Below are 20,268 nucleotides of genomic sequence, written 5' to 3' on the forward strand. Positions count from 1 at the left end.
TGGAACTCCATGGCTCTGTTAATTTTGACCTCTCTTAGTCTTAGGTGGCCAAAACACCCAGCCCAAGTAAAGGACATGCAAAGTTCAGATGTCTTAATCAAGCTAAGCAAGTTGCATATAGTGCTCCTTTGGTACCTGCATCTTCTAGTTTATTCCATTGTATTTGTATGGACATGACATGATATGAGTGTTGGTATGAGACCTTATATGATACTCCTATTTTGCTTTAAAGCAAGTCATTTGGTTTTAATTAATTTATTTATATTTTCAACTTTCTTAAAAGATAAGAGTTAATTTCATTCGTTTTCTTAGAAGTTTTGGTTAAGTACACTTAATCCTTATTGGTTTAAAATTTAATCAAATATCTCCCTTATTTTTCTCATTTGTTATTTTTAGTCACCTCTCTTCCTATTTAATGAAATTTCAAATCAATGGAGATAAAGTGTATTTAGCCAAATCCCGGGGGGATGTGAGTAAAATTAACCTCAAAAGATAATTATATTAAAATTTTGATTTTGTTGGTAGTGTATTTTTACAAAAATATTTGGGACTAAGAAACAAATGATAAAGATAACAGGAAAAAAATAAAAATAAAAACAGAGTTCTCATTAAAAATATTTTTGTTTTTGTTAATGATGTTTAATTAAATATTCTATAGTTTTTCCTTCTATTTTGTTGTATCCAAATGTTCATACCCATTGTTGAGATTTTTTTAGTCAAAGCCCCATATCTTAAAATTTGTCGGTATAAAAGATCAAACAAAAATTTGTGTATGCTTGTTAATAATATTTAATTAATCAATGAATGCCTTAGACTTGAGGTTTCCATGACTTTAGGGGTATGGTATGGATGTTAGGTTCTCATTGTTTCTTATTTCTCACAATTGGGCATCTTCGTGAACCTAGTGATGAAAAGGATTTCTGTGAAGGCGTCAATTTTGGAAGACTCTTCTTCTTGACCAGGTCCCCTCACCAAATTTTCACCTAACAAGGCGTCAAAAACTCAGGTCCGTAGAAGCCTTCCCCTGACCTGGTCTCAAACCTAGAACGTATAGGAGCTGCTTGATATTGATTCAATATGTAAGTAATTGGATAAATTTTACATATTCATATTATTCTTAAAAATTAATAGATTTATTTTTTAAAAAAATTAAAACATGAAATCTCACTTCATTTTGAATTTATTTGCTTAACGAAAAAATTCATAAAAATATAATTACATGCACTACCAAAGTTGTGACTCATTCTAAAATAGTTTTGGTCTAATCACTTTTTGGTATTTATTGAGCATATTTTTTAGTTCCAAATTATTTTCAAAAATTTACTCATTAATTGATCTAATACATTATTTGAAGTTCATTTGTTTAGTATAAAAATTGATAAAAAATATAATGTAGTGTGGAGAAGAAATAATATTCATTTTGAACTAGTTTTAGTTTGTAATTTTTAGTGGTAATTGGATTATTTCTTGAATTCTAAATTATATGTTAAAAATTAATAAACGTGTTTACAAACGTGATGGTCCACTGTTGTACAGATTGCATTGTTTTTTTTTTTTTTTTTTTTTGAAATTTAAAATGTAGCTTGGTTCATTTTCAACAAAGGGATACCTCCATCTTGTTCCATAGAGCTAGACCTCCATTTCGTGGATAGATGAGGACGAAATAAGTATGATTGGGGAGCATTCCATGCACAGTATATTATCTTATGGGGTAATTGTGAGGAGCGTATTGCGACGACACCACCTATGGTGGGTGTTATGCAGTTTCATGATCCATATATGGAGTGGTACCGACGTACTACACGACATTTGATCACACCCCCTCTCCATAGAGATCAGATGAGGTATCATAGTACAGCAGTAACTAGTCAGTTATTGGTAAGATTTTTTAATTTATAAATGGTTTATTAAATTATAATTAATTAAAAATCATTTTTGTTTGTTTAACTTTTTTTATTTTAGATCACTGGTATGGTTGAGATTGCTAGTCGACCTGCTGAGCCTACTTCAGGTGCATTAGACGACATTCATCGGATTGCTATTGACATTTTGCATGTTATTGGAGAGTAGCATCGCATACATTCAATTCGTCAGTCGCCTACATCATCATAACCATCCATGAGCCCACTTGTGTTAGCCACTACAGTTAGGATACAGCTTATTCGAGGCCGAGGGAGAGGTAGTATACGAGATGATGGGCGAGCTGGTCGATAGCCTCGACGATTTATGCATCCACCTGAGACCATGTTAGCACCATCCACATCATCTACCCCATTTGCACCTGAGGCTTCCACACTTCCCCCTTCACTCCTACCATCACCTTCACCTAGACTTTCTCTCTTAGGGCATGTCGTATCAGATACCACTCTACCATCACCTGTATTTCCTACCACAGAGGCCACTATACCTGATGTCACTATACCAGATACTACCCCACTATCTACTAGTCTACCATCACCTCTACCTTTTCTCGAGGTGACCACTACACAACATGTCACCTCACCATCATTACTTATATCTCCTCTACTCGAGCCCACTATACTAGATATTATTGCACCAGCTACCATTACAGCAGATGTCATTCTTCCATCTCCTATATCACCTCTTCTAGATGCTACCATATCAGATATAGTGCCTGAGATCGCCCCACCATCTACCACTTTACCATCACCTACACGTCTTTCCATAGAGACTACCATGCATCATACTCTTACACATGTTACACAGTTAGATGTATGTCCACCTAGGAGACGTCATGGTCCACGTAGACGTCGAGTCTTGCCTCCATCAACTCCATCTCAACCTATACATACTGAGACATGGCAGATTGCACAGATAGATTCCACAGAGATGTCTCTTTATCATAGGCGTCCGCAGAGAAAGAGGAAGACCCCATCATGTGGCACTCATTGAGGACTGTTTTTTAGTTTGTATTTATTTTCATTTGCATTATATTATTAACTTTTTTTTTTATTAACTTTTTTTTTTTATTATGAACAAATTATTATATATTTAAATGAAAATATGATAAATTTTAAACTTAAATTGAACTTATATATACATATATATATACCACTTACATATAGTAATCTGACAATCTAAAAAATTGGTTTTAGGTTTAAATTTAAACTAATTATATTTATAACTAATTAGTTAGAACAACACTATATTGATATAGAAAAAATAATGTATTAAAAAAAATTTACAATCTAAACCTCCAATCAAAATAATTTTAAAAAAATTGAACATTCACATGATTTAAAATTTGAACTTAAAAAATTGGTTTTAGGTTTAAATTTAAAGTTATGATCACCAACTACTATTTTGACTATTTTTTTTTTTTTTTAAAAAAAATCAAAAATCATGATTACCAATTACATTTTTTTGATGTGAATACCCACATGAATAAGACACACATCACATTGAAAATTATTTTGAGAATAAAATTATTTTATGAATTTTCTGTTTTAAAGAAATCATTTTTGCCCAAAACTCCCCTTAGTACCCAATAAGAAACATTTTTCTTATTATCAATGAATTTACAAAAATATTCCAAAAGAATTTTCATCTATTTACCAAAACAATTAAACTAAATAGTGAATTGATTGGAAAAACAAAGATATTTTCTTTCTACAATTCTATATTTTAGGAAGTGGAAAAACAAATTCTTTTAGGTTGTCATTTTAAGTTTAACATTTTAAGCCTTTCCATTCCATTTTGATCCCATTTTGAAAGGAGAAAAATGGAAAAAAAAATATATTTTTGTTGTATTTAAGTAATTTTCCAATTATTTACCCACTTGAAGTCATATTATATTTTGTACAAGTGCATAATTGCCTTTAATTTTTGCACAAAGTTACAAAATAATATAATATTCTTCATTATGAGGGTATAAAATAGTATATTTATAACTAATTATATTTATATTGAGTGTAGTGCCAAATATTTTAATAAAATTGTCAAAATATATTTTTATATCAAATTAAAGACATCAATTATTTAATTTCATATATTACTATTCTTTAAATAATGAGATCAATTAAAGTTAAATATTTTTATTACACCACTTACATATTTTTAATAAAAATAATATAATATTTTATTTAAAAAAATTAAATTTAAATATATATATATATATATATATATATATATATAAAGTTAAAGCCGTAGTTGGTGACTACGACTTTGACTGTTTTTAAAAATTGTCAAAGCCGTAGTCACCAACTACGGTTTTAAACTTAAAGTTAAAACCGTGGTTGGTGACTACGGTTTTGATTGTTTTTAAAAAGTAAAATTGTAGTTACCAATTACGATTTTATGACATGACAATTTACGTGGTGCAAACACATTAGATTGGACATTATTTTGGAAATGGGTACTTTATGGATTTTTTTTTTTAAAACATAGTATTTTGGGTCAAAGCTCCTATGCTAAAGGTCATAAGTACGGGTTACGAACTTTTAGAATCCTACCGCTGATACTTATAAAAGGATGGTTCAACCGTTTGAGGGACTCTTTTTTCCCATTTATTTGATTAATAGCGTAATTTAAAACCTAATTTTAGAAATTTAGCCCTTTATTCCTTTTTGGCCTCATTTTGATAAAAATATTTTTATTTTTATTTTTTAAATAATAATTTCTTTTAAAACATATTATGGATATTTAAAATAATTAAAGACATCTATGTCCAAAACGAGTTAATCTTCAAACAAAAACACTGAGATATGATAAATTTAATAATTTTAATATAGTAACTAAATATAAAATTATTAAATATATTAGTATCTTCTATCAGTTATAAATTTGTTTTTTTAAGTAAATAAAAATAATTTTAATCTCTTAAGACTAGAGATGAATTATATGCTCCTTAGAGCTTGTTCTTTTAAGTAAAAAAATTTAATTTCATAAGTTTCCAATGTCCTTAACTTTGTAATTAGATTATCATTTGGAGTTTATCGACTTATGAATTCAAATCGATACTGAAGTTGGTTTATGACATAATCTATGCTAAGAAATATAACATGATTATCCACTAACTCTCGATTTCATATAAAAAATTCACAGATTTATAAATTAGGTCATATCATGACACATCATAATGTCAATATATTTGTCTTATAAGTATAATAAATTTGTATCGTAACTAAATTTTATAATAAGAGTATTAGTGTTAGATTTTTTTTATTTTTATAACCCATTGATTTTGGTGTTAAGTCATCATAAGTATACTAATTTAGCATGGATAAATAATCATTTAGGTTTCTTATTATGCCATTTTCTAAATGACATTTGGTAAAAACATCATTTTCTAAACAGGGGCTGAGCCAGACTATGCTGGGAGCAAATGGCCCCCTCAAAATTTTGAGACAAAATGCTTTTAATTAATGAATTTTGATGCTTGCAGGCTATATAAGAGCAATTTTGCTTCATTTTACCTCCATGAACTAAAGTTCATATGTTATCCCCCCTCAACTCTTTCTCTAGCTCCAAGGGACAGACCTTATTCCCCACCTAATGAGAATCATGGACAGATTTATCTTCCTAATGAGGATATATCATCCCCTCCTACTTAATAAAAAACAGAATAAAATAAAATAAAATAAAATAAAGAATTCAATGGTATAAGAGTAGGGACGAAGACCAATAGTTCTCACCCAACTCTAACCCTTTAAATTATGAATTGGTATTGGGCGATTTTATTGATAGAAATGGACTTTCAAGTAGCTTCACCTTTCGAATCTTGAGATCCAAATTGACTATTTAGGGACACTCAAAGAGTACAGGTTACCATAAATCATATAGAGTCGATAATAACAAAATGTTTGCATCCAGCTTCCAGATTAAGAGGAGGAAAGCAAATATTGATTATTCAAAATCATATTCAATAATTTCTCAAACCCAACCAATCATCCTTAAACAAGGAACCAAGACAACGTTCTGTTATTCAAGGAATAGAAATTTGTATCTTGATCATGTTAAGCACTCAAAGTAGCACCCGAGTTTCTGCGGCATTCAGACAGCATGTCCATATAGAACTGGCACTTGCTGATATCACTTCCTAAGCTGTTTAAGCACTGCAAGACAAGAAAAAGAAACAGAATAAGCAATGAATTCAGGCCCCAGGGAAAGCACAATGCAACTCCACACAAAAAAGAAACAAACTATTGCAGATTTTGGCAATGTATCTTTCATGACATGAAATTTTGCCAATTAATATGGAAAAAAATGTGTACATATGTATCTACAACTTAGTCTATAGCAAACAATTCAAAGAAGGCTCAGATGATTGTCAACTATCAATATAGAAACACCCCCAAGTCAAAACTTCAATTTTCTTTCCCATATCTAAACCTTAATTAAAATGCAAGTTAACATGTTCATAAAGTATCCAATGATCCTCATTTGCCGGAAGCTGGGTTCCATGCTCATTTGACATTCTTAATCGTTTGTAACTGTGACCCCAAAGACTGGCCAAGCTAAGAAAGAACAGAACAAACAATTAGGAGTGAAATGAAGTCAAGGGAATCATACATCTTGGAAGGCCTTGGCATGAGTACCACAGGCATCAGAACCTCCAATACTGTTGGTGGTTGGTGTAGGTGCAGGAGAAGTAGAAGAAACAGCAGTCTCATGTTGGATAACACGAGGACCCATCAGAGAATCCACTGCCCTGTGAGCAATGGCACTTCCAGTACCAAAGGCCATGCCTGTGCAAAGTACAAATCAACGAAGTTAATCCTAATGTACAAAAACTACAAAATCTAACCACCTCATAGACAGGCATATGTACATAACAGATGTAGCATGTAAATTTATTTTTTACATAGAGCACAAAAACTTCAACTCACCTTCTGCTATGGTGGAACCCAGACTTCCAACCACAGATCCATTTCCACCTTGAACAGGTGCTGGGGGAGGAGCACGAGCAACTGCATCAAATTATAATCAATGTATCATTTACATAAAACCTGACTTTAAAAATTGAATTCAGTGCCAAGACTATGTGAAGATAAAATCATTGCAGACTCAAAATTAAGCTAATAAGAAGACAGAGGAAAAGCATGAAGCTACCTGGCTGTGGAGGGTTACGCAATGGGGTATGTGCAGCAGGACGAGGAGCTGGCCTTCCTGCAAAAATGACATCATGAATTTATGACTCAACCTGGCCTCAAACTCAGGCTATAAAACAAGATGAATGAACACGGGCTGGCACGCCCAACACTGTGGTGCCCCACCAACTATCAAAATTTCACCACATACAGCCTAAGAAGGAAGTAGATGCAAGAGGCCGTGATATCCAAATAGGGATTACAACTCAAGTCATCCAGGCTCAACACGATCGAAGCAGGTCTGTTAGCAGTGATATCTTAATAGACAATGAAGATTAATCCTAGTATTTCACGCAACTTCCTTCTCGAGTTTATGTAGGGCATTGACAATTTATAGCTAGTTCTTGAGGCCCCTAATCTGAGAAAGAAACTAAATAAAATTTTGAACCTCTGGCTTTATGATGTTTTGAACCCTTGGCTAATTGAAAGTTCTGTTTTATTTGTTTTTTTTTTCTTTTTTGTTTTTTGGATCTCAATAAATGAGATTTCTATATTTAAGATTTTGATTTCTATTATTTCCACAGAGTTTGATTCATCCCTTCTCCCAGCATTTTCTCAGCAACCAAACGGATCATAAAAAATCAATATAAACCATCATTTAAAAAAAAAAAGGACAAACAAAGAACAAAATGTAAACTAAATAAATAAATAAACAAGCATCTATATAAATCTATAGAACGCCAGACCAATCAAAACTTCAAAATAAAACGAACATTTAGCCGAATGTTTAGTCATTTTTTCATCAAACGCCCTGTAATAACTCGCTCACCGATTGAAAAACGCGAGATTTACAGGCCCTATGTAATAATAATAATAATAATAATCCAAAGGTAGAGAGAAGAAGAGAGAAGCAAGTAAGAAAGAAGGGAGAGGCCATACCTCCTGAGCTACGGCGAGGCATCTTGACAAGTTAGAGAGAGGAGAGAGGAGCGAGGAGCGAATGAACAAGGTTACGATTCTTTGAGAGCTTAAAGTTTGAATTGGGGTACTTATAATAGGGTGCTGTGACGCCCTTCGTGATGGAGTCGGCGACGTAATATGACCCACAACCACAAGCCTCTCCTCTAGAAACATCTATTCTATATTTCTACGTGGGCTTTCTTCTCCCCGAAGAAACCAATGCAATTGGGAACGAATCCAATGGTCTTAACTATTTTGCGATGTTTCCACACGTTCACCCTTTTAATTTATCAACAATTTAAAATTTTACTATTTTTTTAATTCATTAATAGTATACATGATTAAAATATTTAAAATTTATAAATAAATTCTTTTATAATATATTTATTAAATAATATATATTAATATTATTTAAAAAATATATATATATATATATCATTTACACTTAAATCAAAATATAAATACTAATTTTTTTTCCGTGAAAGCCATCGATTATTCGTATGTAAAGAATAAATTTAGAATATCTTCGGCAACAAGATTTGAATCCAATACCATGTGTTACTTAGGGAGACTATACTTCTTATTTGTTTTGACTAATTGGATTTATCACGATGAGTGAAAATAAGTAAACTGAATTTGAAGTGAAATATAAAAATAATTTAAAATTTAAAATTTATTTTCTCTTTTTATTTAATTTTTCGTCAAATTTCCGGTAACCAAATACAGGTTGAGAGGCTGAGAGTTCATGCATACACGTAAATACGTGCATATTTAAAAAATAAATAAAAAATTAGATTAAGGATTTTAATGCAAATCTTACATGATCGGGGTAATCGAACGGCAGTGATTGAAAGTAAGTATGGCAATTTGCGTGCGTCGGCATCCGCGTGAGCATCGCCCGTTTGCCTCCCAGTCACCCCGGCTAGTTTCCTTGCCCTTTCCCACTCTAATTCTTTCCACTTTCTCGGGAAAGTTATATAATACGGGAAGGGAAAGTTATGTAATAACGGGAAGGAAAAAAACTACTGAAATTGAGTCGAAGCGATGGGGCTGACTTTTTTTTTCCCGGTTTTAGCCAAGGTCTTCAATGTTTTTGCCTGGTTCGTGATTTTCTTGTTGGCCGATTACCTTCTTTTGGTCGCTAAGAAATCACTGGAAAATTAGAGGATTTTTTTTTAAAGTATAATGTTTTTTTTATATTGTTTTTGCTTGCCGAGGAGAGAAAAGAATTTGAACTAGGAAAATTTTGCTGTATATTCGTTTCTTTTCTCACAATTTCTCAGCAACAGTCTTAATTTTTCAAGTTTTCCATAAGGATCTGTTCTAAAACCCTTTTCTCTGTTACAAATTTCCATAATTGTACATGTATTTCAAATTTTTGTTTACTTTGTGAATACCAGCAAAAACACAAGAATATTAGTGGAAATGGATAGAAATTTATATTAAAACCACTGTTTTTGGTTTTTGGTTCTTGATTTTTGTCGTTTTTTTTTTCCTGTCACTTTGATTCATTATTCCTGGTGTTTTTCCCCCTTTGTTTTGCAGGCCTTCATTTGCTCTGATCTACCCCTTGTGAGTGGTTTTCTCTTTTTTCTCACCTGTTTCTCATAACATGATCAAATTACGAAATTGACTTTATTCATTTTATCTATGTATAACAATTTTCAACTGCATATAACTGGCATTCATACCTTTTCTTCTTCACATTTTTTTTTTGTGTAATAGATACGCTTCAATTCAGGCTATTGAAAGTGATTCCTACTTCAAGAATGAGCAATGTCTCACTTACTGGATTTTGTTTTCTCTGGCCAGAATGTTGGAGTTGGTGTTTGCAAAGCTTCTCCAATGGTAATTCTAAATTATGAAGTTGGTATTATTACTATTTGCAATTCTTATATTAGGAAGAAAAATAGCTCATTACAGTATTTCTACATTTTTGGCATGATTTGCTTCCTAATGAACTCTTGTGAACATTTTTTTTTGGTTGAATTGTTGTGAAATATTTGAGGATTGCAATGTAATTATTCTGTTGAAAGATTTGCCTTTTCATTTTGTAAAAATATATTTAATCCAAGAGATGACCCTTATTCCTCAAAAGCTGAGCATTGCTTTGCATATGATGTGGTTTGGCTTCTGTTAAGAATATGCCCTTATCCTCCTACTTGCTGGTTGAGTGGGGGTTTACAAGCAATTTGTAATTCTTATATTAGGAAGAAAAATAGCTCATTACAGTGTTTCTAAATTTTTTGTTATGCTTTGCTTCCTAATGACCTGTATGAACAAATTTTATTGGTTGAAATAATTTGGAACATTTGATTTGCTTTTCATTTTGTAAAAAAATTGTTTAATTCAAGATATGACCCTTATTGCTCAAAACACCGAGTTTTGCTTTGCATATGACATGGTTTGGCTTCTGTTAAGAATATATATGCCCTTGTCCTACTACTTGCTGGTTGAATGGGGGTTTACAAGTTCTAACATCAGGGTTTGGATCCAATTACATTTTCACTTGAAAAGCTTGAGCATGTCTAGGATGGATTGGCTTAAATGAGAGGTTGGAGGAACTACCATGTCTGGTCTTTGCCTGTTCTCAAGTTCACAGTTGCTTGACCTTGATATATCGCCTGGTGATCTAATCGCATTCAGTTCCATTTCTAAATCATCTTTTTGCTCTTCTCCTACTTCTTTATATCAGTAACCTTTTATTATCCATTATTTTAATATGTTTCCTGAAACCTGTTGGCCATTTACTTTGTTATGTCTGCTGTGTTATTGGTCATTCTAAGGTGCATTTTTTTCCTGGAATATTTACATCTGCTTATTTTGCTCAAATTTTTTTTTTTTTTTCATGACTAAATCTTATATCATGTATCATAAAAATTTGTTTTGCACGACAGTATTCCATTCTGGCCACATGCAAAAGGAGTGGCTACCTTCCTGTTGGTGATACATTACTTTCAGGGTGCTTCTTATGTCTACAAGCACTTTGTATCGCCATCTATGTCCGGAAACTTACAAATATGTTGCATCTTTTCGATCCTGAGGAAAAAGGATGACATATGGAGTGAGCCTGACAACTTTCTTGATGCAGCAGAAAGATATATTGAAGAGAATGGACCTGAAGAATTGGAGAAACTCCTCATTTGCCAGGTAAAATTTTAAGCTAATGTTGGTTTTTCAATAATGCAAAAATGTTTGGAGGGTTGAAATATTTAAAAACTTGCATTCCTCTGAGTTAAGCCTAAAGATCTTGAATTCTCCTTGCTTGCCAACACTTGTCTGAATTGATCCTCTTCAGTAGGTGGGAAGGATCACTTCCCACTGTGACTGCTGAATAGCTCATGGACTTTGGCTTTTGACACCTTACTCAAAGGAGCGACCATAAGATAATTTAAAGTACCATAAGCTACTTTAGCCTGTTTGGATCAACTTTTGAGAAGCCAAAAGCCTTTTTTTTTTTTTTTTTTCCTTTTTTCTTTTAAACTCAATAAGAGCTTCTATGTCTGTTTGACCAATTTTGTTCAAAGAGCTTATGGCTTACTAAATTTAATATGGAAGGCAAAAAAATGTTGTTTCCTGTAGAAATTCTATTTTGACTTATACAAGAAGTTCTTTGGTATTTAATAAAACTTTTAAAATACCACATTGTCCTTTAAAAATTGTGTCCTTAGCTACAGCTCTAGCTATCCACTAAAGCCAAAGACGAGCTATCTCAAAAGAGGCCTTTCCGATGCTGATGCTTCAGACTTGTGTGGAGCTCTTGCCAACCTTAATCCCATTAGCATTTTTTTGTAAGAAGTTTTGGACAAAACGCTCAAATGCCATGTTAAACAATAAACTGATGTAATTTCTTTTTCTTTTTCATTTTAATAAATCTAAAACCAAACTTTGAGAGCAGTGGGCTGTACATTTTTCTACTAGCCATAGACTGATAAGTAAATTGCTTACAGTTCATCACTGGTAAGTGCTTAGTGAGCAAATTTTTCTATATTTATTTGTGACAGGAAAATCATGAACCATATTATCACACTACAGAAAGGAATCTTACCTTGTCAACCAGTCCAATGAAAGCTCAAAGGGAGTGGAGCTGTGCCCTTTGTCTGATAACAACAAGCAGTGAGAAACATTTAAAAAACCACCTCCAGGGGAAGGAGCACAAGGCCAAAGAAGAAGAAGAAGAAAGAGCGAATGAACTGGTGAGAAAGACCAAAGTTAAGTCTTCTTTAACACTGGACAGTAATGATCCGATGGTTTTGCTCAACAACTTCAATGGCATTGCATTGCTCAACCTTGAAAGATTGCACAACTTGCTAACTCCTGTTGCCAGATCGATTAGATGGTATAGCTGGGAAAAACCAGAGTTTGGATGGACCAAATTAAATACTGATGGATCTATAGATCGAGAAAATGCTGGTTTTGGTGGTTTGCTTCGCAATTACAATGGTGACCCAATCTGTGCTTATGTCTCTAAAGCTCACCAGAATGATATTTTCTTAGTTGAACTATGGGCTATATGGAGAGGCCTTGTTCTTGCCTCTGGTCTGGGGATCAAAGCAATCTGGGTTGAGTCTGATTCAATGAGTGTTGTGAAAACCATCAACAAAAAGCAGCCATATAGCTCAAGAGCTGGTAGCTGTTTGAATCACATCTGGGTACTTCTAGAGAAGTTTGAGAAATACCGAGTTTCACACACATGGCGTGAAACCAACAAAGCAGCTGACTTTCTTTCAAGGATGGATCTTTCTGGAAGTGATGTAGTTCTAGGGACAGCTGACTTTCCCAATGCCCTTAACAGTATTATCAAGGATGATGCTGAAGGAAGGATGTATCGTAGAGGGTAACCTCTGACCCTGCTTAGCCTGAGATTTATCATTTTCAAAATTAAAAATTAAAAATTTGGAAGAAAAGAGAGAGATATGTATTGTTTAGATGAAGCAGAATGCAGAAAACTTGAATTGAAGCAACCAGGACTGCGATCCATAGAAAGAAGTAAAGGAGATGGGGAAAAATGGTATCTGGTACAATTACACGGTTTTTTGGATCAGGGGTTCATGGAAGGAATAGATCTAATTCTACTGGTTGCTTTGCATATCAACAACACTGCAGTAACCTTTTTTTTTAGTGAGATTATGGAGTGTTTTTCTGTACTTGGATATCCATGCTCCACAAACCAGTGGTTGATTAAGTTATTCTTCCATTCCTTAGTTGTCGAGTTACTAATTTTTCCATCGCATGCCCAAACTTAAACAGAAATTCTAGCATGCACCTGGGGCTGTTGCCACGGGTATTTGTCCTGAACGGGAACCTTCATCTCTATATATGTAGTATAGAGACAGGTGATGATCTTTGGTCACTGAAAATAGAGCTTCGTTTGCTGAATGTTATATCTGGAACAGAGGTTTGGATCATTCCAGGTTCATAAAACAGCAGCATACCATGTTCCATAGTAACAAATAATAAATTTGAATCCTTCAGAACCTTAGACGCATGGAAATTAACTTATCCAGGACCTGATTCAAATGAGAAGCAACTATCATAGAACATGATGGAGAAAATATCAAAGATGCCCTGGAGCATAAAGATGAATCAGTTGTGCCAATCAATTGGACACTAGTAAAAATAAGATTGTATCTCCATACAGTAATTGAGATATCTGATGACTCGAACACAAGTATCAGAATCCAGGATTATTACTTTGTAATTTGTATACACAACACAGATCAGAAGAAAAAGCCCATGATCCATCATATTTTCCCTATACATAGGAAATTAAATTCAAAATGATAAAACATCGTGGGGCAGAGTCTTCTTTACACTAAGACCAGCACTGCTCCCATTTTCTAAAACTATATATTACAACTTGCAATTATATTCCCACTTATCTTCATTCACATGTATAAATTCCAGGTTTCTGACTGCATCCGTAGATTCAGTGGCTCGTATAATGGTGTGAATTGGCAAACTGTTACCAGCTTGTACATTCTTTCTGATATTTACACAATCATAGGTTAAACCAGCAGCCATTACAGCACTAGAATATAAAAATTTTCATGTCTACCAGTCTAATGGGGCTCTGCCACAAAGGTTCCTTTACATTATGAAGCTTCACCAGCTCCCATGCCCTGGTTGTTTTCCATCTCAACTATAGATTCTCGAAGCTGCTGAGCACACTGTTGATTTTGGTCACTTTCTTCTGCTCCTTTGTAGCTAGCTGGAGGGAGTGGTACTTCATAACTGATTGGCTGTATTCTGCGGTTTTGCATATACTGTCGCCTTCGTTCCTTTTCACGGTTCTTTTGTTCTTCTGTCATTCTTGCTCTGCGTCTACGTTGGTAAAGGCGATTACGCTCACGTATCCGTTCCCTTAAAACAAAAGCATTGTCTAATTTCAAAAAAAAAAAAAAGGAAAAGAGTTTTAGTGGTTACAATCCATGTTCAGAAACCATCCAAGAGATGCAGCTGATATTTCAACATGGTATGTCCAACATCCACCAACATAGCTACATGTTGATCGATCCTGATCATATAACTTGATTTAAATATCATAAACTGAAATTTTTAAAGGATGAACAATGTCCAACAGTTTAAAATTTAAAAATCTACTAGACCGCTTGCTAGTAATGTAAAAAGGAACCACATCAAGCAGAGAGTGAATGCCAGAACAAAGTGCAGAATCAGAAGAACTTAATAGGGAACTGTGAACATGTATAGGCATCACAGCAAAAATGATAAGAGATTGCTAGATATTGCCAATTTATCATCAATAGTGGGCAAATAGGAATTTTCAGAATTCAACACCATATAGACAGTACATATCAGCACTTCTGAAGAATAAAAGTATCCCATCTAACAAATTCTCATGTACCAGTGCTATAAATATGCTAAAACACCAGAATCTTGAGCCATTTTCTGAGGGAGCTTCTCAAACTTGTTGCTTAAGAGGTCATATCTAGAAAGTAAGGTCTTGTTTGGTAACTATCTTCGAAAAAAGTTTTCTATTCTCCTAAACAAAATAAAGGAAAATACATTTGACAACCAGAAAACAAAAGACAATTTTTGTTCTTAAAATAGAAAACAAAGTGTTATTAGAGAACATCTTTTAGTTGTTTTCACTTGTTTTTTAAGGACTAATTTAAAAAATAATTATACAAATAAGGAGAATGATTAAAAATGAAGCACTACATATAAAAGTTATCCTTAAAACATGTCTAAAAACATAGAAAAAAAGTTAAAAATATTTAAAGTTCCCAAACAGATTTTTGTTCCACAAAACACCAGAGAACCGTTTTCAAAAACTATGTTTCAAAACTGTTTTTGAAAACACTTCTTAAACAGAGCCTAAATATCTTATCTATGAATTATCATGCACATGCACTGATAATTCCTAACAAACTTCTTGAAATCTCACATAAAAGCTCCAACCAAGTATTAAATTCCATAATCTTACCCTACACCACTAAAAAGACTACTACGAAAGAGGGGTTGGAGTTTTGCAGTAGAGAGAGAATCCTTTTGGAAATGGGTTATAGTAGAAAAGTTTGGGGAAGAAGAAGGGAGATGATGCTTTAATGCTGTGGGGGATGGTAATGGGTGGGGTTATGAAAGGCAATTAGAAACATATAGTAAGGCGTTAAAAGCAAATCTTGCTTCATAGTTGGCAATGGGAGGAGGGTTAAATTTTGGCAGGTTAGATGGTGTGGAGACTTATCTTTGGAAGGGTCTTCACTGGCATTATTCTTTATAGCCACCACTAAAGATTCTTGGGTAGCCAAGGTGTGGGAGCAAGAGCTAGTACTGGGGGGGAGTGGTGGTTGTCAATGGAGTCCCCACTTCTCAAGGCAACTCCATGAATAGGAATTGGGAGGTGTGATGGCTTTTTCCAAAGACTGTAAAAAGCTTAATTATAAAGGATGAAGTTGATAAAATGAGTTGGAAGGAATTTAAAGGTGGCAAGTTCTTTGTTAAATATTTATATGTATCCCTAGCCCAAGCTAGAAGGGGATCTTTTCCCGCAAATATGGTTTATAATGCCTATGCTCCTACAAAGATGAGTTTCTTTACTTAGGAAACTGAATAGGGAAAAATTTGAAGATTAACTGGCTCAAAAGAAAGGGATGGATACTGTTGAATAGATGCATTGTATGAAAAGATGAAGAAGAATCAATTGATCACATACTCCTTCATTGCCCTAAAGCCAGTATCTTACAGCATTTTATTTTTTCTTTGTTTGAAGTGGCTTTGGTGTTGCACTCTATAGCATGCGGAACCCCACTCACTCGCCATGGATCTTTTTTGGGAAAAAAAAGAAGGAAAAAAGACTTGGAGGGTTGCCCCCTGTGCTTGTTTTGGACTCTATGGAAGGAAAGAAATTGGAGGTCTTTTGAAGATGCTGAATAGTCGAACCAAACAATCAAATCTGCTTTCATAAGTGCTGTTTTGGAATGGGTAAGAGTGTACATAGTTGATCATTCATTGACCATGATAGCTTTTAGTGATTGACTTAGCTCTAAGTAAGGAGGAGGAGCTTGTCTTTTTATTTCTCTTTCTTCTTTTTGATTGCCTATTGGTGTCTATTGTATACATCATGCGTACTTTGGTGCACACTTCCATTTAGGCGTTGTTAATATATATATATATCCTACTTTGCCTATCAAAAGGAAAAAAATAAAAAATGAGAACACCCTAATAACTAACAAAAATAAACTTGCAGAATCACAACAAGGCTTGATGAGAGCCTAAAACAACTTCAGTCGGGTTGCCAACTACCAGTGAGCTTTCTTGAACTTGTCAAGGTTTACCAAGTCTAGTCCTGAATAGCCTGAAAATCTCATGGTCCTTCAAAATAATCAGGCAGGGCTTCAGCTTCTGTCATCCTCATATGATCGATACAGCTAATTTAAGACCATCCGAGAGTGTTTGTAGAAGAAGATCTCCCACAAACCAAAAAGTATAGTATTTGGATGTTAAAAATGGTTTTGGGCACTCCTTTATTGTTTTGTACTTTCTGCTCTTTTTCTGTTCGAACAATAGCTGAGATAAGCATTATCACAACAGATCTCCCCTTACAGTGGACTTAAAACTCTCTAGGTACCACACCTTGAAATCTACAGATTCCAAAGCATCCAGCAATAGGGATATTGGTAAATGACTGCAAAATATTTCTGGGCATGACCTTCCTGGAGAGACAGACAACTTATAAGAACAGAGATAAGAGTGATGATATAACTGTGTGCGCACTAGAAAATATGATTTATGGAAATAAATACTTGTGTACATGTTTCTATTTTCTTGCAGAAACAGAAAATAAACAGTGTTCTGCAGTTGAGACAAAAAACAATAGCCATAAGAACAACAATATAAAATACGTTCTTGGGTATTAGAATGTCATAATTACCAATTTTATCAAGGCAGTAAACATCCTCTGCAAGTTCCAAAAAACGAATACAGGCATCTCATAAAAACAATAAACAAATAAAGTTATAGATGTAAACATTTTGCAAGTGTCCATGCTGGCGGGGAAACAAGTTTCTGACATGCTAGCCAATAATGGAAAGACCAACTTAAGTTATGCTTTTCATTTTTATTTATTTTTTTTGATAAGTACTTAAGTTATGTTTTTCATAATTATGACATATTGTTCTGTGAAAAGTAATATGTCCAGGATTGTTGATTGAATTGTGATAAACAAGGTAAATGAATAGCATAGGAGCAATTACTATGATGGAACATCCTAGCTCATCATGTAAGCACTTTAAGCAACAAAATATTTTAATCAGGTCTGAAAATACACACCTAATGGCAACTCAGTCCTACTTAAATCTTCTGCTGTAAGCAAAGTATCTTCATCAATAAAGTCATCTACATCCTCAATACGTGATTGTAATGTGTTAACGGCAGCAACTGTTGGAGTTTCAACTCTGAGAATCTTTTTCTTTTGGAGAGCAGATGACTCTACATTGCAGCATGTTTTTCTTGCTTTGATCTGCACTACAAAAGTGCAAGACAATAAACAGAAATTTCTATTATCATAAGACAAAGTAGCACAATTCTCTGAAAAAATAAGAAATTTCAAATTAAAAAATAGACAAAATATAACACTTTAACCATTTAGTGAAGTTGTAGCACCTAGATCCCACAGAATGGAGTGGCCAATGTTGCCTAAAACATGGATCTCTAGTATGCAATACAAGAACAGGTACATATGCTACTAATTTTCAAACATGGTGTAATTGGGATAGGCTTATTTACATAACTTAGAATGTAGAACATAATGGGTTAGGATCAAATGAAATATTAGTCCTTGTATTAGAAAAGGATTAATAATGATCATATATAAAGTGCCCGGATTTCTTTTTATTTTTGGAAATCTACAAAACATGAATGAACAATACATCATAACAATAACCTGTTTCCTATTTACTTTAGGTGTTTTCCGGGTCATGAGCCTTTTTTTTTTTTTTGGGTTTTTGTAAACACTATTGTATTGGAGTCAATTCATTTTTTTCCATTATTTTTTGCCTTGTAGAACAGAAAAATGATGGAATAATTAAACATCTTTTGGGCCACTTGTTTTGGTTATTTTAGTATCTGCATGTACATTCATCAACATTAGGATAATTTTGCACTGTAAATTAGATGATTACCGCAATAAGTTCAAACTCTTGATTTGAACATCCAATTTCACCAGTATGATCAAGGCATTCAAAACCTTCCACTGAATAGAAACCCGCAAATAAAAGATTGCGCTCTAAACAAGCTCTAGACTCGCCAACAGCCTAAAAATGAGATATCTCAGTCAAGACCAACACCAAACACACATGAAAAGTGATAACAATTGAAAAGAAACATTCAAATGCATAAAACTTACAAAATCCTTGTTCCCATTGATGAACAATGATGGTTCTTGTAAGAACACAAAACCGCCAGGTTTAAGCACTTTCACCAATTCTAACAGCCAAAGTTGGTTGTGAAACCCAGGTTTCTCTGAGATTGAGATAACAGTTGACAATGAAGATGACTTAAAATAAAGGCTTCCTTCTGCATTAAACCAAGTACATCCTCATGGAAAGTACATAAACATTTCATCAAGAAAACTAGGAATCAGCCAAAACTTCCATTTGGTAGCAGAGAAATGAAAGAAAATAACGGAAATCAAGGTTTTGAGTCTTATCTTTTGTGTGTGTGTGGATCTCTCTCTCTCTCGGGTTTCTTGAACCACTCTGCCAAATACAGTAGTGCCATTACGCTCAGTTGAGTGGGGATTCTTCAGGATACAAAGTCCTGATCCCTTTGTTTTCCTAGATTTTTTGGGCCACCAAACGGAACCCAGTGAAGGAACATAAACAACTGATTCAAAAACCCTAAATTTTAAGGAAAAAAAGGGAAGAAACAAAATTAAATAATTGAGATGGAAATACAGGATCAACACAAATCAAAACCCTAATACAGTAACAGCAGAGGAATCATTCAGGGAATCATGATGTAGATTCTTCTAGGGCTTTGATAGATAAAAGATATAAATGCATGAATATGTAAGTGCACGAATAAGGAGGGAAGGAAGGAAGGAAGGAAGGAAGGAAGGAAGGAGAGAAAGAGTCGAACCAAGTAGTGAGGCTTGAGTGATGATCCTCAAATCCTTGAGAGGAATAGAGAAATGTTGAAGAGCCCAAACCACAATTCTTGCGTTTACAGAGATTGAATCTGTTATTATCAACACCCCATCTTCTATCTCCATCTCCATTTCCATGTCCGTTTCCATTTCCCTTTCCCTTTCCCTTTCTTTCTTTCACACTTGGGAAAGTGTAGAGTGAGGAAAAATCCAATTTTAACCTTTCAAGTACTTACATACATGTCCAAAGTTTGGCAAAAACAACTCACGGCAAAATACAACCATCTTTTTTTTTTTCAATTAGTTTAAAAATACATTTTAAAATTATGCCTTTTATGCCCATTAAGCCTCGTACGTATTGAGTGGATCAAGTGTCCAAGTGTTTGATAAAAGATTTAATATCTTAGAGTGAATTAATAATTTCATTTAAGTTATTATTAAAATTAAATATATTTAATAAATTAATTTAATAATATGAATTAAAGTTAAAAATAACTTTAAATAATAAGTAAAAATAATTAACTTATTTTTAAGTTTACATATTTATTTTATTTTTATATTTTTATTTATTTTAGTTACCTTTATAATTTTATTTTTTTGTTATTCTATGAACTCTTCTAGTACTAGACTTTCTTTACTCTAATTATAATT

The 20,268-nt window shown here is 33.5% G+C and overlaps 3 protein-coding genes across 6 annotated transcripts; 1 reads left to right on the top strand and 2 right to left on the bottom strand.

The window, feature by feature from the left end:
* Window positions 1-5,752: 5,752 nt before the first annotated feature.
* Window positions 5,753-8,126, bottom strand: LOC117906179 (uncharacterized protein C6C3.02c-like). Its single transcript, XM_034819140.1, has 5 exons — window positions 7,989-8,126; window positions 7,072-7,128; window positions 6,849-6,929; window positions 6,532-6,707; window positions 5,753-6,074 (listed from the first exon to the last, which is right to left on the bottom strand). Exons 1-5 carry the CDS (start codon window positions 8,008-8,010, stop codon window positions 5,976-5,978), a joined length of 435 nt encoding a protein of 144 aa, XP_034675031.1. The 5' UTR covers window positions 8,011-8,126; the 3' UTR covers window positions 5,753-5,975.
* Window positions 8,127-8,904: 778 nt separating this feature from the next.
* On the top strand, window positions 8,905-13,225 carry LOC117906497. The gene is made up of 5 exons (XM_034819526.1): window positions 8,905-9,109; window positions 9,555-9,581; window positions 9,735-9,857; window positions 10,907-11,159; window positions 12,014-13,225. The coding sequence occupies exons 1-5, from the start codon at window positions 9,054-9,056 to the stop codon at window positions 12,848-12,850; spliced, it is 1,296 nt and encodes a 431-aa protein (XP_034675417.1). The 5' UTR covers window positions 8,905-9,053; the 3' UTR covers window positions 12,851-13,225.
* A 374-nt stretch (window positions 13,226-13,599) lies between these two features.
* Window positions 13,600-19,808, bottom strand: LOC117906498 (anamorsin homolog 2-like). Of its 4 annotated transcripts, XR_004649840.1 has the most exons (6): window positions 19,611-19,808; window positions 18,877-19,046; window positions 18,653-18,784; window positions 17,802-17,991; window positions 16,776-17,185; window positions 14,304-14,391 (listed from the first exon to the last, which is right to left on the bottom strand). XR_004649840.1 is itself a non-coding variant. In XM_034819528.1 (5 exons), the coding sequence occupies exons 1-5, from the start codon at window positions 19,765-19,767 to the stop codon at window positions 14,105-14,107; spliced, it is 882 nt and encodes a 293-aa protein (XP_034675419.1). In that variant the 5' UTR covers window positions 19,768-19,802; the 3' UTR covers window positions 13,600-14,104. The 4 variants fall into 4 exon arrangements, 3 of the variants coding, with proteins under 3 accessions (XP_034675419.1, XP_034675418.1, XP_034675420.1); XM_034819528.1 differs by lacking the exon at window positions 16,776-17,185 and having other exon boundaries at window positions 13,600-14,391; window positions 18,877-18,992; window positions 19,611-19,802; XM_034819527.1 differs by lacking the exon at window positions 16,776-17,185 and having other exon boundaries at window positions 13,600-14,391; window positions 19,611-19,802.
* Between the last annotated feature and the right edge of the window lie 460 nt (window positions 19,809-20,268).

The sequence above is a fragment of the Vitis riparia genome, chromosome 18 (genome assembly GCF_004353265.1).
Source record: "Vitis riparia cultivar Riparia Gloire de Montpellier isolate 1030 chromosome 18, EGFV_Vit.rip_1.0, whole genome shotgun sequence".
NCBI classification, from domain to species: Eukaryota; Viridiplantae; Streptophyta; class Magnoliopsida; order Vitales; family Vitaceae; genus Vitis; species Vitis riparia.

Excerpts from the sequence above, each read along its gene's own strand:
- LOC117906497 (XM_034819526.1), top strand. The coding sequence starts at position 9,054 with ATGGGGCTGACTTTTTTTTTCCCGGTTTTAGCCAAGGTCTTCAATGTT. Across the intron at positions 9,110-9,554 it reads GTCTTCAATGTTTTTGCCTG|GCCTTCATTTGCTCTGATCT; the intron begins GTTCGTGATTTT and ends TTTGTTTTGCAG. Across the intron at positions 9,582-9,734 it reads TTTGCTCTGATCTACCCCTT|ATACGCTTCAATTCAGGCTA; the intron begins GTGAGTGGTTTT and ends TTTGTGTAATAG.
- LOC117906498 (XM_034819527.1), bottom strand. The coding sequence starts at position 19,767 with ATGGAAACGGACATGGAAATGGAGATGGAGATAGAAGATGGGGTGTTG. Across the intron at positions 18,785-18,876 it reads TCAATGGGAACAAGGATTTT|GCTGTTGGCGAGTCTAGAGC; the intron begins GTAAGTTTTATG and ends TCTCATTTTTAG. Across the intron at positions 17,992-18,652 it reads AAGAGTTTGAACTTATTGCG|ATCAAAGCAAGAAAAACATG; the intron begins GTAATCATCTAA and ends TTTGTAGTGCAG.
- LOC117906179 (XM_034819140.1), bottom strand. The coding sequence starts at position 8,010 with ATGCCTCGCCGTAGCTCAGGAG. Across the intron at positions 6,708-6,848 it reads GGGTTCCACCATAGCAGAAG|GCATGGCCTTTGGTACTGGA; the intron begins GTGAGTTGAAGT and ends TACTTTGCACAG. Across the intron at positions 6,075-6,531 it reads ATGCCAAGGCCTTCCAAGAT|TGCTTAAACAGCTTAGGAAG; the intron begins GTATGATTCCCT and ends CTTGTCTTGCAG.